Below are 18685 nucleotides of genomic sequence, written 5' to 3' on the forward strand. Positions count from 1 at the left end.
TCCAATGGAATCTCGTACCATATTTTTTGCGTTTTCTCCCATAAATCGTCTTTATTTTTGAAAACTTCCTTCGAAAGCCTTATCTTTAATTCACTCCACAAGTTTTCTATTGGGTTTAAATCAGGGGATTGGCTGGGCCAGCTTAAACAGGTACGTTATTCTCCAAGAACCAGTTTTTAACTAATCTTGAACTATGTTTTGGGTCGTTGTCCTGCTGGAATGTCCATATTAATGGCATATTTTCCGATGCATATGGAAGCATTACGTTTTCCAATATGTCTCTATACCCACTAGCATTCATGGTATCTTCTATTCGGAATATCGGACCAACACCATTCCATGAAAAGCAACCCCAAACCATTATGTTTCCCCCGCCATGTTTTACCGTCTTTTTTGTAAATTTAACGTGGAATTCTTTTCCTTTTGGTCGGCGTACATTTCTTTGGCAGTCGTTTCCAAACAAATTTATTTTTGTTTCGTCGCTCCATAAAATATTTCTCCATTTTTTTTCGCCTTCACACCCGGACCATTGTAAGTGCTCTTTAGCAAATTCTAATCTTGTCTTGATATTTTTTTGGCGCATTAGTGGCACTTTTCTGGCAATTCTTCCCGGCAATTTAGCTTGTAAAAGACGACGACGAACTGTTTGTGGACTGATTTCGTTACATAGCTCCGCAGAAATAGCTTTCGATGATATGAAAGGGTCTTTTTTAACCATAAGGACGATCCGCCTATCTGTTTCTGGACTGGTTTTCTTTGGTCTACCGCGAGTTTCTCTTTTTTGTTTTTTAGATAAAGCATTTTGGACAAAATGTAAAGATCTTCCTATGCTCTTTGCTATTTCCCGTAATGATTTTCCTTGATTTCTCATCGTTTGAACAATTTTTTTCTCATCTTCGGTACAATGATGATTTCGTCCCATTTTCTTCAAAAGAGTCCTATTTTTTATAAAATTGTTGCTAAAATTTAAATTATACTTACTGTTTCACGTAAATAGGAACAAAAAATTGCACAAAAAAAAATTGTATATAAACAAATTACAAATTACTGATGTGTATCTATTTTTATGAGCAAATAATTTTTTGTAATTCAAATAAATTCGTTTTTAAAAATCAACATGAAAGCAAATAGTTGCCAGATTTTTGACTGACATGACATTGCCAGATAGAAATTTTAATAATATGATGTATTCTTAACGCTTGCGAGGAAATTTTCAATGTTACCGCCATTTAAATTTTTTCCAATTAGGTGTATCTATTATTTTGAGCAGATGTGTATGTAGATCAAAAATAGGTAAAAAAAAATTGAGGTTGTCCTGGGTTTCTCCTTATATTTCCGCCATTTGTGCTCCGATTTTCTAGATTTTATATAGAAACCGAATCGGTTCTATAGCGGATATATTGATGTATGAATCATGTACATATGTAAGTTATTTGGGAGTGAAAGAAAGTTGATTTCAACATACAGACCGGCATGGCAATATGTTAATATCTGATTCATAATATTTAAAATTATTATATCACAGTAATGACTTATTAACTCAAAATTTTAAACCATTTAAGGCAAGTACTGGTCTTTTGTAAGTAGTGAAATAAGTTAGCATTTTAATTAAGTAAATAATAGCACTTTAGAAATTTGAACAGAATTATGTATTTATTTCTTGTGAAAGTATCAAAGAAAATACGAGCTCAAAACATGGGATATAAAGTTATCTGTTTAATTTTCAAACAAATTTGTAACCAAATTCTGATACAAGTTCTTTTCTCAGTTTTATTTTGCTAAAAACCCATAAAGAAAAATATGGCAACTTTTAAAAGATATGGTAGCTTTGTTATTCTCCTAAATGTCATTCTAACAGTGCTGCAAAAGTATCGCCAAAAATTTTAATATTGTTAAATTTAGCTCTCTTGTTTTTTTTGTTATCATTTAATCCATTGCTTTGTAATGGTAGGTTTTTGCAGTGATGTTAATATCTGATTCTTAATATTTAAAGTAATTATGTCAGACTGTAATGACTTATTAACTCCCTCTTTGTAACCATTTAAGGCAAGCACTTGTCTTTGTGTTAAAATAATCTGTTAGAATGTGTAAATAGTTATCCATTACTTTATAATCACCGGTTTTGCTGGGATGTTAAAATCTGATTCATAATGTTAATGTATGATATAATTATCTTATAATAATTTAAGTAGTTTTTTTTTATTTTGATTTATCAACGTTTACTTTCCCATATAAATAATTTGTTCATTCATTTGCCATTATTATTATTTTTTTTTTGTACTTAAGGCGAAATTACGTTTCATTAAATACTTGTGTCAACAATTTAAAAATAATAAAAAAAATATATATAAATGTACTATATAAAGAATACTTAACTGTCTGCCCTTAAGTATATTTGCGTGTTGTAATATCTGACTGTCTGCAATTGGATTTTTTTTTATCAAAATAAGAAACGAAAAAACTAAAGTTTTTAATACTTTTGTTAAAAATAAAGTAAAGAGACTTATTAAATAAGTCATTACCTTGTTGGCTTACAAAAACGGACTTGAATAAATTATTACTATTAACAGTAATAAATCAATTTGAATTAGATTTGAATTAGGTTAAATTAATTATGAATTTCGTAAACATGTACTTATGTAACAGATTATATGTCAGCCATTACCCAACTACTTCTAAGTAATACAAATGGTATAAAGTAGTCATAGGAAAGTAAATTATTCAGTAATTTCAAGACATATGTAAGCTTTTGCTGACTAACTGTCACTGTGTTTTAGTTAGGGCTTCTAAAAAGTCGTTGGTTACCTCTGCTTAATATTTGGCCCCTTTTTTGTCTACCTTCAAGTTTTTTTTTTAAATTTGCAAAGATAAATTATAATAACACTTGTTATAAGAGTGTGTTTTTTTATTCCAAAATAAACAAAATATTAAACAAATAGAAATAATACTAAAAATAAAAGAAAAAATATTTCAATTTCCTAATAATTTGCTTTGACAAAGAGATAAAACCCAGAATTTTAATTTAATGAATCAAAAGCACAACATTTGAACATTTTGCTTTCTTAAGAAAATAACACCGGCATTTATTTCAATATTTATTTATTTAAATGGCATCTATTTTTAAAATACAAGTGTTAAAATATTTATTTATAAATAGCAACAAATACGCTTTAATAAATTAATGTTAATTTGTGAAATAAAATAAATTATGTCAATAGAGTAGCAATATAAGACGCGGTAAATAGTTTTACAAACTTTTTTTTTTGAAGTATTAAGAAATACAACGCGTTTATCTATGGAAAATTACTAAAATTTAACTAAAAAAAATGTTAAATTAATCAAAGCAATTTAATATGATTGATCGTATTCGTACTTTCATTTATTAAAATAATTTAGGCGTTTAGTTTCCATTTCATTTAGGTTGATCATTTCCCTACTTAATGTCACTTAATATAAATGATCTTTTGTTTTGAAAACTACCTAGAATAATGCATGTTTAATTATGTAAATAAAATTTAACTGAACTTTCATACACAAGAACGAACATCAGTTGTACAATAAAAAGTTTCAGTTTATGTAAAAAATAAAAAATAAATGTAGAGAGCGAGAAAACAAGATGTTTTTTTAATTGCTTGTATTTGTTTTGTATTTCTTTTTATAATTTATTAATTTTTTAAGGTCATAGAGTATAAACAATAAAACAAGTGAACTTTAAGCAATAAAAACTAATTAAAAAAACAGAAAGTATTGTAAATAATAGCACTTTAGAAATTTAAACAGAATTATTTATTTATTTCTTGTGAAAGGTAATATTTTATAGAATTATCAAAACTTGGGATATACAGTTATCTGTTTAATTTTCAAACAAATTTATATCCGAAACCTTTTTACACATTCTTTTAGCAGGTTTTGTTGATAAAAAAACCCTTATAAATATGGCAACTTTTAAAGGATGTAAAAGACAATGATATGGTATTCTCCTAACTGTCATTCTAACAGTGTTAACAACTATTTATAAACAAAACGTGCCGAGCAGCATCCCTTAAAGCTCTGAAAAGTTTTAAATGTTGCTCAATCGAATAGTTTATATTATTATTACTTTGACTTTTGACAAGGTCTGGACTATAAAGCGGGTGAGGCAAAACTTCCCAACCACTTCTTTAAAAACATTTAGAAAAACAATAGCTTTTGCTTTAAAAAATATTTTAAACCAAGGTTCGTAAGTCTTTCTTAAAATCAAATTTTATTTTATCTCTTAACCGCTCCATTAAAGAATGACAAATAACAAATAAATAAATTCATAGTTTTGAAACGTATTGAGTTAATTCCTTTGAGAATTCATTCCTTATGAATCATGTTTAATAAGAATTGTTTTCTTAATTGACCATAGTTCTTAGAATTAATTCAAAAAATGTTTAAATATCACACCTTAAATATCAATATTTATTGTTATTATTTCACCTTCTACTAAAACTAAAATTGATTTTTTAAATCTTTTTCTGTCTACTGCATATTTTTATTTATTGTTTGTATTACAGAATTTCTTTTTTCAATATAAAAATTGTATATTTATGACTTTCATTTTATAAAGGTTTTACTTTTTTTTTATTCCAATATTATTTATTTAAATTCGCACTTGCATATTGATCACTGCATACTTGACAATCTATTGATATTGATATGACAATTTGTTTAAAAAAACTACATGTATTTTTTATACAAATATAAAAGATTCTTCCTTGTTATACTAAATACAGAAAAATTTACATATGCATAAAGTATTTATTGACAATAACAAAAAATAAAACAATATACATATTGTTATACAATAATTGGGTAAGATTTTCACGTACGTTTGCTTGAAAGTAGAAAAAAATAATGTATTGTATGTGTATTTATGACATTGTAGACAATATAAATTTTAATTGAAGTTTTGTATTAAACAGAATTTGTGTGGTGTATGATTATTGCCAAACAGGAATAGACTAATGAATCATGTCAATGATCTGGGCAATTAGTGTTTAATAATGGTGGTTAGTTAATTATAATTAAAATAATAATAAAAAAATAATATAAATGCTTTATGTGTTGAATTAAACAATTACTTGTGCTAAATAACGATTACGATAACAATAACAATGGCGACCGACCATCACTAGCGAATCTGTCAAAAAGGATTTAAAGGTGTTGCCAACTATACGAGTGTTACCAATTGAATATACAAACGTGAAAATAGTACCATTTAAAGGGGAATGTGTAATTAGGTTGAATTTAATCCCAAATGAATAAATTGAACACATTTTAAAGATATTTAAAGAAAATTCCCTGGAAAAAGTCGATCTCGTGAGATGACCATGTCCTCAAATCAAGATACAAGTAAAGTTATCGATAACTTTTCTATTGAAAAGTAAAATTATCGATAACTTTTCTATTGAAAAGTAAAATTATCGATAACTTTTCTATTGAAAAGTAAAATTATCGATAACTTTTCTATTGAAAAGTAAAGTTATCGATAACTTTTCTATAGAAAAGTAAAGTTATCGATAACTTTTCTATAGAAAAGTAAAGTTATCGATAACTTTTCTATAGAAAAGTAAAGTTATCGATAACTTTTCTATAGAAAAGTAAAGGTATCGATAACTTTTCTATAGAAAAGTAAAGTTATGGATAACTTTTCTATAGAAAAGTAAAGTTATCGATAACTTTTCTATAGAAAAGTAAAGTTATCGATAACTTTTCTATAGAAAAGTAAAGTTATCGATAACTTTTCTATAGAAAAGTAAAGCTATCGATAACTTTTCTATAGAAAAGTAAAGCTATCGATAACTTTTCTATAGAAAAGTAAAGTTATCGATAACTTTTCTATAGAAAAGTAAAGCTATCGATAACTTTTCTATAGAAAAGTAAAGCTATCGATAACTTTTCTATAGAAAAGTAAAGCTATCGATAACTTTTCTATAGAAAAGTAAAGCTATCGATAACTTTTCTATAGAAAAGTAAAGCTATCGATAACTTTTCTATAGAAAAGTAAAGCTATCGATAACTTTTCTATAGAAAAGTAAAGCTATCGATAACTTTTCTATAGAAAAGTAAAGTTATCGATAACTTTTCTATAGAAAAGTAAAGTTATCGATAACTTTTCTATAGAAAAGTAAAGTTATCGATAACTTTTCTATAGAAAAGTAAAGTTATCGATAACTTTTCTATAGAAAAGTAAAGTTATCGATAACTTTTCTATAGAAAAGTAAAGTTATCGATAACTTTTCTATAGAAAAGTAAAGTTATCGATAACTTTTCTATAGAAAAGTAAAGTTATCGATAACTTTTCTATAGAAAAGTAAAGTTATCGATAACTTTTCTATAGAAAAGTAAAGTTATCGATAACTTTTCTATAGAAAAGTAAAGTTATCGATAACTTTTCTATAGAAAAGTAAAGTTATCGATAACTTTTCTATAGAAAAGTAAAGTTATCGATAACTTTTCTATAGAAAAGTAAAGTTATCGATAACTTTTCTATAGAAAAGTAAAGTTATCGATAACTTTTCTATAGAAAAGTAAAGTTATCGATAACTTTTCTATAGAAAAGTAAAGTTATCGATAACTTTTCTATAGAAAAGTAAAGTTATCGATAACTTTTCTATAGAAAAGTAAAGTTATCGATAACTTTTCTATAGAAAAGTAAAGTTATCGACAACTTTTCTATAGAAAAGTAAAGTTATCGATAACTTTTCTATAGAAAAGTAAAGTTATCGATAACTTTTCTATAGAAAAGTAAAGTTATCGATAACTTTTCTATAGAAAAGTAAAGTTATCGATAACTTTTCTATAGAAAAGTAAAGTTATCGACAACTTTTCTATAGAAAAGTAAAGTTATCGATAACTTTTCTATAGAAAAGTAAAGTTATCGATAACTTTTCTATAGAAAAGTAAAGTTATCGACAACTTTTCTATAGAAAAGTAAAGTTATCGATAACTTTTCTATAGAAAAGTAAAGTTATCGATAACTTTTCTATAGAAAAGTAAAGTTATCGACAACTTTTCTATAGAAAAGTAAAGTTATCGATAACTTTTCTATAGAAAAGTAAAGTTATCGATAACTTTTCTATAGAAAAGTAAAGTTATCGATAACTTTTCTATAGAAAAGTAAAGTTATCGACAACTTTTCTATAGAAAAGTAAAGTTATCGATAACTTTTCTATAGAAAAGTAAAGTTATCGATAACTTTTCTATAGAAAAGTAAAGTTATCGATAACTTTTCTATAGAAAAGTAAAGTTATCGATAACTTTTCTATAGAAAAGTAAAGTTATCGATAACTTTTCTATAGAAAAGTAAAGTTATCGATAACTTTTCTATAGAAAAGTAAAGTTATCGATAACTTTTCTATAGAAAAGTAAAGTTATCGATAACTTTTCTATAGAAAAGTAAAGTTATCGATAACTTTTCTATAGAAAAGTAAAGTTATCGATAACTTTTCTATAGAAAAGTAAAGTTATCGATAACTTTTCTATAGAAAAGTAAAGTTATCGATAACTTTTCTATAGAAAAGTAAAGTTATCGATAACTTTTCTATAGAAAAGTAAAGTTATCGATAACTTTTCTATAGAAAAGTAAAGTTATCGATAACTTTTCTATAGAAAAGTAAAGTTATCGATAAATTTTCTATAGAAAAGTAAAGTTATCGATAAATTTTCTATAGAAAAGTAAAGTTATCGATAAATTTTCTATAGAAAAGTAAAGTTATCGATAACTTTTCTATAGAATACAAATGTTATCGATAACTTTTCTATAAGAAGTAAAGTTATCATGTTGTAAAATAGACTAAGAGCTCGAACAGAAACCTATTTTGAACGCTATATCTGTTCATGGTGTTTTGCCAAAACAAACTGAATAAATGACAGTCAATTTGACAGATGTAGCTTCAACAATAAGGCCACTATCAACTATCGATGTTTGAAAGTCAAAGTCTGGAAGTCCCAGTTGCAAGACCCTTATTGCCACAAATCATAAAAATCTAAGCATTCTCTACATAAATCAATTAATATTTCAAAATTTTGATTAAAAACTTTTACAACTTTAGGAAGTTTACACTTAAGAATTTATTCGTTTAATCTTTAATGTTTATAGTTCTATAATCCAATAATTAATAACAAAAAATAACCAAACAACTTTTGTCCACATTAATCAATATGACATGTTCAATAAACTGTCAAACACCATTAAAATAACAAATTGAGTATTAAATTGAATTGTAAAATCTAACATTTATTCAAAACCTAGACATTTTGTTAAGCATTTAAATTACAAAATAAATAGAAACAAATACAAATAGGCGTTATCTAAATACCTGGTTGGTAGCAGCTTAAAATGTTAAATTATAATGATAATTTGCTGTGAAGTTCAAAATCACATAACACAATAGTAAAACAGATTTAATGATAAACTTATTTCTTTTTTTTTCAATGTGAAATATCTTATCAAAATGTCTTTTTTTAAATAATAATGATTTAATGTCTATTAATATTTTAAAAAAATATAAATAAACAAACATATTATGCCAGTTGTTTTTATAATAAACCAGAAATTTTGTTTATACGTCATATTTAAAATCCCCTTCTTTAAGTTCTTAAATTTTATGACGTACTTTTTTTAAAATTTTGTTCTTTTATATCAAAACAAATTTTAAGTGTGACCATAATTAACTTTCGTGCGACTTTATCTATAATTCCCGTCTTCACTGCTGCTATTTTGTAATTGTATTCTTTAATTCTAGGTAAAATTCATTTGTGACAAAAATAAACTCATTTAAGCAACCTGTTTGCATTATTTATAAATTCCCTTTTTAAAAAATTTATCGCTAAATTATATGCTAATTGTTTTATAAATAAAAAAAATATATAAAATGGATAGTGTTTCTTTCATTACTAACTTGGGGGAATTTTAGGATTTTCGTTGGAAATAAATTAAATTATATGTAGCAGTCATTAGCAAAAAAAAAGTTATATAAAATAATAAAGATAAAGATCACACTTTTGAGAAAATAATTAAAATAAAATACAGTGAGTGTCACTCAAAATCGTACAACATATTTTTTTTTAAATATTATAAAATTATACAGGCAATAATAGGTGATTATATAAAAAATTAAAAGCAATTTTATTAATTGGAACAAAAAATATGTATTTCAACAAAAAAATTAACAAAACCTCAATTCGTTAAAAAAATATTGATGAAAATTAAAGAACATCACAAAATTCATATTTCACTTAAATTCGTACAATTATATTAAATTATAATTAAAACTTTAAAAATTAAAAAAAATGTAATACTATGTAGGGTATCATTTGCTATTTTTTAGTGCCTTTACGATTTCAAATGAAGCGTTGATATTCTGGACACTGACAATCTTACCCAATTTTTTTATTTGTGGATAAGGGCAATTAAAATTATACCCAATTTTCTGATAGGTAATAGCACACACACAATATAAAAATAGCATTTTAAAAAACATCAACTTTCTAAAACTAATGAATAAAATTTGACTACGATGGTGTACGATTTTAAGTGACATTCACTGTATACTGAACACGTGGCTTAAGGGTAATTTTTTTATTATTCCGAGTGCTAAAATTTAGCTGTCATTTAGTTTGTCTACAGCAATTAGTTTCAAAGAATATGCTTTTTAGAATCACAATTCTTGGAATTGTTTAGACATTTTTTTAAAATTTATGTTAATGAGAAAAAATGGTTTTCGAAATCATTTTTTCCAAAGCATACTTTCGACTCCAAATCAGTTAACTCCAAAACCCAATTTGAACTAAAAATTGTCAAGAGGCAGAATTTCACACAAGTTTGAAACTTGAATACAGTCAGAATTTAGTTTCAATTTGAAACCTAAATAGAACCAGAATCTATCATTAATTTGAAACCTAAATAGATCCAGAATTTAGCTTAAATTTGGAACTGAAATAGAGCCCCATTAGATTCAATATGAATTCATGTGGAACATAGATCTTCAATTGATTTAAAATTAAATTTTAACATTAATAATGATCCTGTTTGAAGTCCAACTTGTACTGTTTGATACCTTGGTTCATTTAATTAAAATTTAGAAAATGTAGAAGATATATTTGAAGATTAATTTGAATATTAATCGAGATCCTATTTGTGCATTATACTGTACATTCACAATGGTCTGTTGGAAGCTCAAGTTAAGAGTTTAAAGGTCGAGTTGAATCATTGAAAATGGACCTGTTTGAAGCCTATTGCGTCCTTATTTCAAACCCGTAAACCTTTTCTCATCATCTCTTCTCTGGTAAGATGATATCAAGCCTCGATTTTACTTCATAAGCTAAATTTTTATGTTTTAATATAGTAAATTTGATATAAATCCTGTCTGAAGCCCAAGTTCAAGTGTTTGAAGGCCGAGTTAAACATAATCCCTCAATGTATTTGATGTCAAATTTAATCATTGAAAATGAGCCGTTTTGAAGCCTATTGTGACCTTTTTTAAATTCGTAAACCTTAAATCATAAGCTTACGAATGCGGTAATTTTGATTTTTTTTAATATAAATACGGGTTTTTCTTTTTTTGTTTAAACAAATCATATCACTCTTTACAGCCGTATTTATGGTTCTTTCTTTTATTCAACTTTTATTTAAAAATTTTTGTTTTTCAATTTTACCGGAAATTTCCATTAAATACGTATTAATTATAATGTAAATAACGAAAAATATTAAACCTTAAACGATTAAAAGTTAAGAAATTGGTTTTCATACTGTTTTGTAGCCAGATTAGATATTATTTATGGTTTATTTCCTGAAATAGGCGGTAAACATTAAAAAAACAAAACAAACAAATTAAATAATCACTAAGTAGCCATCTTTTAAATTAGCGGTTTTTATTACTAAATTATTAACTTTTTTAAAAAGCCTTTAAACAGATTTTGTTTACTCATGCCTAGATTTTAATTTATTTTATTTAACAAAATCCTTTTATTAAATTATAAATTAATTTAAACCGGTTTATTACAAATATATATTTTTTAAAAACTTTATCTTTAGTACGTGATATTTAATACAAACCTATATTTTTATTAATATTTGCCCTGTTAACATATAATTATTGATTGGCTGGGTATTATTAACCATAGACCGTTAAAAAAATAAATCAGAACACATTTGATTATAATTTCTTTTGAGTTTTGTTGACATTTATCTTATCGCCGACAGCCACACTTGTGTTTTCTAATTTTTTTTATATATTGTGGGTAATTTTTTTAATACCTTTAAAAACTCTCGTGATTTAATGGTTTTATTTCTATTCATTTAGGTTTATTTTGATTAGAAAATGTTTTAGATATTATTTAGCACAAACTTGCTTTAATTTTGGCGGATTTGTTGTACTTTTTCTTAAGGAAAACAAAAATATAAATATATACAAACACACAAATAAATAAACACAGTGATTAGCCTGTAGAAAACAACCCTGCATGTGCCGCTAAATGCCTACTAAAGAAAACACCTATGAATGTTTGTCTGTTTGTTTGTTGTGTTTTTGTATGAATGCCTGTGTGTAGTGAAATAACTAGTGAGTGTTTGTGTGTTTGACATGTTAAATAATTTAACGTTTCGTCGTTACTACAATTGTCGTTTAATATGCATACATACATACGCACTCACTCATTCATTCGTTTGTACTAAGATAATACTAAGTACGACAACAACAACAAAAACACAATAATAACACCACAACACGGGGCCAGAGTAAAACAAATCGTTATTTTCAATGGTTTGAATATTTATTTGGAGAAATGAAAAAAACAGACAGTTAACAGTCATGTATCAATGCAGAACATTTTTACGGAAATTTTAGAACACTCAAACACAAATTTAATTTAATTCAATTCTTCCTCCTTTTCATGTGATATTTATTATTTCATTGCCGTAAATTTTTGTATCGTGTGAAATTTCTTGCCTAAAAGATTTTTTTAAACTAAAAAAAAGTGAAGTGTTAATTGAAAACAATTAGTAAAGTTGTTTATTAAAAATAACATTTATTTATTTAATTCACAAAAAAAAAGCTGAAAGCAAAAAGGTATTAAAACCATAAAAAAATTAATCAACCAGAAGAAGAAAAAAAAATATTCCATAAAAAATATTGAAATAATAATGCAATAAAAATATAAAATAAAAAACGAATGAAGAGAAATGGTTAAGAAATCAAGGAATTCAATGAATGAATTGAAAAATCTAGATTAAATAACAAACAAAAAAAAAATAAATATAATAAAGTACAAAATTTCTCATTAACAATGCGGTGAGAACCTTAAAAACAATTTGTGTTCACGATTAAAATTCAAAACTAATTTTGACAGCAACCAGTTAAGTAAGGGCTGTTTAGCCAGCTAAGCTACAAACATTAATTTAAAATAAAAACACAATTCTCTAAATGGTGACATGATTTAAATAATTCTAAACAAAAATTAATTTAAATTAAAAACATAATAATTTAAATTGTGATATTATTGAAATATTAGTGATTAATATAATTGAAAAAAAATATATTTATTAATAGATAAAAAAATAATTATTGAAAATAATAAAAAAAATATAGAAAAATGCTTAAAATTTATTTATTTTTAAATAAAAAACAAATTTAAAAAATAATAAAAAAAACGCCAAAAAGTTTATATTTGACATTAAACATTTTAAATTAAAAAATACCAACAAGTATTTTTCTAAAACTTGAGTGAATTCAAAGTTCCTGGCATATAACTAGTTTTATACAAAATAAAAATGTAAGTTTTTCTTTTTTATTATAAAAAAAAAAAATGTTTAATAGACATTTTTCTTCAATTTAATCGAGGCTTCCTAACTCAAAAATAATAAAAATCTGAAAGCGAAGATATGGACATTATTTGAAAGTGCTTAAATTTATGGTCTGACTGCTAAGGAATTTTTTTTGGCAAAAAAATAATAGCGGCTAACGGATTTAACTCTCGAAAAGGGATTTGCTTAAAACCTTTTTATAAACAGCCGACTTTCTGCTGAAATTTTTTCTGAATATAAAAGTTATAAAGTAGATAAATTTCATTTTCGAAGTTCTGTAGTTTCGAAAATATAATACTGCACTCAAAAATATAATGAAATTTTGATCGTTCTCGATTTTTCTTTTTTATTAATTTTAAAATTTTGCCTGAATATTTTTTTTTGTACTAATTTGCGGAATGTCTCCTAAAATTTTTTACAGATTTAAAAATAATGTTAGAATTAGTTGGAGGCAATTTGAATTAGAATTGTTTGCTGTTATTTTTACCAAATCGGGCATATGGTTCTCCAGTTAGGCTAAAATAGTTGGTGCGAGTATCTACAAAACTATTGTTAGAATAACTTGAAGGTAATTTGAAATTATGTATTTGGAAAATTTGAAAAAAGTTTGATATTATTTTATTATTTTAAATTTCGTACCATAAACAAAATTTCAAATATAATTTAAAATGTTGTTTTATTATTAAAACAAAAAGGTTTTTGTTAGTTACTTTTTTTTAATTTTTTGAAATTTCTTTTTTTTTATTTATATTTTGGAAAAAGTTTTGAAGCTTTTTTCAAATAAAAACCAAAGTTCTATTTTAAAATAAAGTCGACTTTAACAAAAATGAAATTTAAAATTTCTTTCATAGTTACGGTGTTAGTTTTTCAATAAATGTTATGAATAAAAAGAACTATATTGCAGATTTTGAAAACAATTTATTAGATTTTGAATTTATTTTCCATCCTAATCAGTTTTAACAAGTTTCTCTGGTAACTTGGTAACACTGTAAAAAAGACTGACAGGTGCCAGACAAATTTTGACCGTATTTGGCAGCATTCTTACTATTTAGGCATGTTTTAAAATAGAATAAATTTATGGAATTATTAAGGATTGTTAGGAAATATTTTAAACAAGTTTCTAATGCCTTAAAAATGGCACCTTTTCTTAAAATATTTTGATTTCTTTCGCATGATTCATTTTAAGTTGTTTTGTTTACATAAATATTAAAACTGAAAACATCTCATTGTATTGGTCATTTTACGATTATCTTAACATGACAACCGAATTTGATATGATTAAACACACCTTTCAATTCTCTAGAATATTGTTTTTCACAATGGATTTTGAGTTCTAAGTGGTTTTGTCCCCCTTTATTTTGCTTAAGATAATTTAAACAGATAGCATTTGAAAATTGGACTATATCCCGAGTTGGAAACAACCAGTGTCGGTAAACAAAATAAGAAAAAATACATTATTCTTCATATAATCTAGAAAGCTTCAAAACAAAATGATTTCAAATGTATATGGTTAGTAAAATGCATCTATTTAGATAGAACATGAAACAAAATATTTCTTTTTCTAAAAAAATCAATGGAAATCTAATGACAAATGCCACAAAAATTACAAATTTATGGCGAATTCGATTTAAAATAATCGTCTTATGATTTCAATTAAATATTTATGGAAATTTAATGACAAATGCAAGAAACTTTTAAAATTGATGACAAATTCTATTTTTAACTTGCAGATCAAATGCCAATTAATAATCAGATTAGTTAATCTTAAAAATAAATCGAATCTAACATTAAAACAAATTGCTGTTTTTTAGATCTAGTTTAAACTTCTTAATATTGGCATACAAAACTTCAGAAAACGTAAAATTTTGTTATTAAAACAATGAGTAATTTATCGGCGACCCAAAAACAATATTCGTAGATTAAACTTAATTTAATCCCCAATCTTCAAGTCGAAACTAAGTGGAATGGGGAGTTTTGAAAATAAGGCTTTTTAAAGAACGTTATCAAACTCTGAAACTGAGTGTATTTGAGGATAATTTTGTTATCAAATATCCATAAGTAGATATTACGACTAATTAAAATATATTCTTATATACATATGTAGTATCTTTAATATATTATATTGTTTTTTTCTGATTTTAAATGAAATCATTTTCATTTCTACGAAAAGCTGCAAGTGAAATCAAAAATAATTCCTTTCAATGTCTAAAAATTGTGAAATTTTTCACAAATAATGGCTAAACAATATAAATAATAATTTTTTATTTAGTTAGTGAGAATAAAAGTTTGATTGAAGTGTTAAAAATGTATAATTTTATGTTAAATATACAAAATATTTGACTGCAATTGTTAAACTCAAGGTTACTTGACAGAAACAAGTGTTTGTTGTTTTAGGTTTGTTTACAAACACAAATGTAAACAAACAAAATGGCTGGCTATAGAGTTGCCTTCTAATATGGAAGAAAAGGAGAAGTCGCCTTTAAGTAGGTAAATACAATAAAGGCGACAGCAATAATTGTTTTAGCATAAACAGAATAAATTAAACAAACTAACTATATTACCATAATTTTTCATAATATGTAATACAATAATATATTAAATTTAATGTTTATATTAAAAAAAACTTATATTTTTCTTTAAATCTTCTCTTTGCAGTTCTGTGGAAAATCTGAAAACAGCATTAATTTGTTAAATATACTTCTGCTAACGCTTTACTTATACAAAATTATTATGTGTGTAATAATAACTATTACAACATTTAATTGTAACAACAAACACACACATTTATTATAAACCAAGAAAACAAATAAAGAAGTGTGAACCGCTCACAAAAAAAATCTCCAAAACAAAACCCAGTACAAAATAATAAAACAAAAATAATATTCAAAAATGGATACAACAAATTTAGCCGCACAGGAAACCATGTCCAAAGATGAAGTAGATTTTGTTAAAGTCGCCCATAATAACAACAATCATAATCTTAATAACAATGTAAATGTAAATAATGTAACAAACAAAGTGCCAAAAACACCAATTAATCACAACCAACCGCAGCACAGCAGCAGCAAAACGCCAAAGGAACGTTTAACAATATTTGGATTTAGTAAAAAATCCAAATCCCTGGATGAACACAAATTGAAAAAAGACAACAAGACACAGGAAAAAGAAAAGGAAGCTAACACAGATTCTGGATTCCCCTGCCAGCCCACACCGGTGCCCATAGGTACACCGCCACGTCACAATAAATTCGTTAAAAGCTCATCGATATCACGTTTGCTGGGCAACACCTACAATGCCAAAAAGTTCGATAAGGACGAGAAGAAAATGTCAGCGGGTAAATTTAATACTTATGGCGGCCGACGTCGTACGAGTGGTCCCTATTTGGAACGATTTAAACGTTATGCCAAAGATGATGCCGATGTGACAGCAGCGTCTGTCGTATTAATCGAAAAGACGACGTCAACAACGTCAAGTGCATGTGGTTCGGATAAGCAGGATGAAATGTGGACTTTGGAACATTTTCATGAATCACGCAGCGATGATTTGGGTTCAAAGGCTATGCGTACGTTATCGAGAGGTCTGGGTAAACTGTGGTGGAAACGTACACATAGTGTGGATATAAGTTTGCCGGATCCTGAATTTAAGGTGTCATATTTGGGCAACGTTTTGACGGGATGGGCGAAGGGTAAGTGTTAATAAGTTATTTTTTTTTTTAAATAACATTGCTTTTTTCAAATAAAAAATATTTAAAATATACTTTAATACTTTTTAGTACTAAAAATACTTAAGTACTTTTATTATTTAGTACTTTTAGTAGTAAATTTTATTTAGTGCTTTTCTAAATATCATTTAGTAATTTTTCGTACTAAATACCATTTAGTACGTCTAAGTACTAAAAATACTTTAGTACTTTCTATATTAAAGAGACTTTAGTACTAACATAATTTAGTACTAAAAGAATTAGTACTTTTTAGTACTAAAGTACTTTTTACCACTAAAGTACTTTTTAGTACTAAAGTAATTTAGTGATTTTTAGTATGTACTTACTAAAATAATTTAGTACATTTTAGTACTGAAATAATTTAGTACGTTTTATTTCTAAAAAAATTTATTACTTTTAATACTAAAATAATGTAGTAATGTTTTGGTACTAAAATAATTTGGTACGTTTTATTTCCAGGTACCTTTTATTTTTAGTACTTTTTATTATAAAAATAATTTAGTACTTCTTAGTACTAAAATAATTTAGTAATTTTTAGTACTAAAGTAATTTAGTACTAAAATAATTTAGTATTATATAAATATTTTTTTAGTACATACTAAAATAATTTAGTAATTTTTTTGGTACTAAAATAATTTAGTAATTTTTTTGGTACTAAAATAATTTAGTAATTTTTTTGGTACTAAAATAATTTAGTAATTTTTTTGGTACTAAAATAATTTAGTAATTTTTTTGGTACTAAAACAATTTAGTACTTCTTAGTAATTAATTTTTAGTACTAAAGTAATTTAGTACTGAAATAATTTATTATTTTTTAGTACTAAAATAATTTAGTAATTTTTTTAGTACTAAAATAATTTAGTACTTTTTAGTACTAAAACAATTTAGTACTTTTTAGTACTGAAATAATTTAGTACGTTTTATTTGTAAAAAAAATTATTACATTTTATTACTTTTTAGTACTAAAATAATGTAGTAATGTTTTGGTATAAAAATAATTTAGTACTTCTTAGTACTAAAATAATTTAGTAATTTTTAGTACTAAAATAATTTAGTATTATATAAATATTTTTTTAGTACATACTAAAATAATTTATTAATTTTTTTGGTACTAAAACAATTTAGAACTTCTTAGTAATTAATTTTTAGAACTAAAGTAATTTAGTACTGAAATAATTTATAATTTTTTAGTACTAAAATAATTTAGTAATTTTTTGGTACTAAAATAATTTAGTACTTTTTAGTATTAAAATAATTTAGTACTTTTTAGTACTAAAACAATTTAGTACTTTTTAGTACTAAAATAATTTAGTAGTTTTTAGTATTAAAGTAATTTAGTACTTTTTAGTACTAAAATAATTTAGTACTTTTAGTACTAAAATTAGTTTAGTACTTTTTAAATAATTTAGTAGTTTTTAGTCCTAAAATAATTTAGTACTTTTTAGTCCTAAAAGTCCTAAAATAATTTAGTACTTTTTAGTACTAAAAATGGTTTAGTTCTAAAATAATTAAGTAATTTTTAGTACTAAAATAATTTAGTATTTTTTAGTCCTAAAATTAAGTTCTTCTTAATACTAAAAATGGTTTAGTACTAAAATAATTAAGTACTTTTTAGTACTAAAATAATTTAGAAGTTTTTAGAACTAAAGTAATTTAGTATTTTTTTGTACTGAAAATACTTTAGTACTTTTTGGTGCTAAATGCATTTTAGTACTGAATATGCATAGTTATTAATTCCAAAAATCTTTAAAACATAATTTAGGAAAAATGTTTAACACACTTTCTTTGTTTTTCATTTGTCCAGGCGAAGGTTGTGTGGAAAAGCAGTTAAACACATTGTGGCGCAATTACACACAAAACAACAAGCCCGATGTGATAATGCGCCTGAAAGTATGTGCCTCTGGTTTGAAAGCCACAACCAGACAACACGGACTAACGGAATATTGGGCCAATCGTATCACACATTGCTGTGCACCAAAGAACTATCCCAGAGTCTTCTGTTGGATCTATCGCCATGAGGGCCGTAAACTAAAACACGAGCTGAGATGTCATGCGGTGTTGTGTAGTAAAGAGAAGCAAGTGCAAGAAATCTGTGATACTTTAAAGGTGAGTTGAAGAGCTTCTTAGTTCCATTG

The 18685-nt window shown here is 25.3% G+C and overlaps 1 protein-coding gene across 1 annotated transcript in view; it reads left to right on the top strand.

The window, feature by feature from the left end:
- LOC135949607 (uncharacterized) overlaps positions 1-18685 on the top strand; it is a 123451-nt gene that overhangs the window by 102384 nt on the left and 2382 nt on the right. Inside the window, exons 5-6 of the mRNA XM_065499204.1 lie at positions 15485-16514; positions 18355-18656. Of these exons, the coding sequence (XP_065355276.1) occupies positions 15719-16514; positions 18355-18656 (1098 nt within the window). The 5' untranslated portion in view covers positions 15485-15718. The remainder of the gene's footprint in view (positions 1-15484; positions 16515-18354; positions 18657-18685) is intronic.

Source organism: Calliphora vicina, chromosome 1 (assembly GCF_958450345.1).
Source record: "Calliphora vicina chromosome 1, idCalVici1.1, whole genome shotgun sequence".
Classification (NCBI taxonomy): domain Eukaryota; kingdom Metazoa; phylum Arthropoda; class Insecta; order Diptera; family Calliphoridae; genus Calliphora; species Calliphora vicina.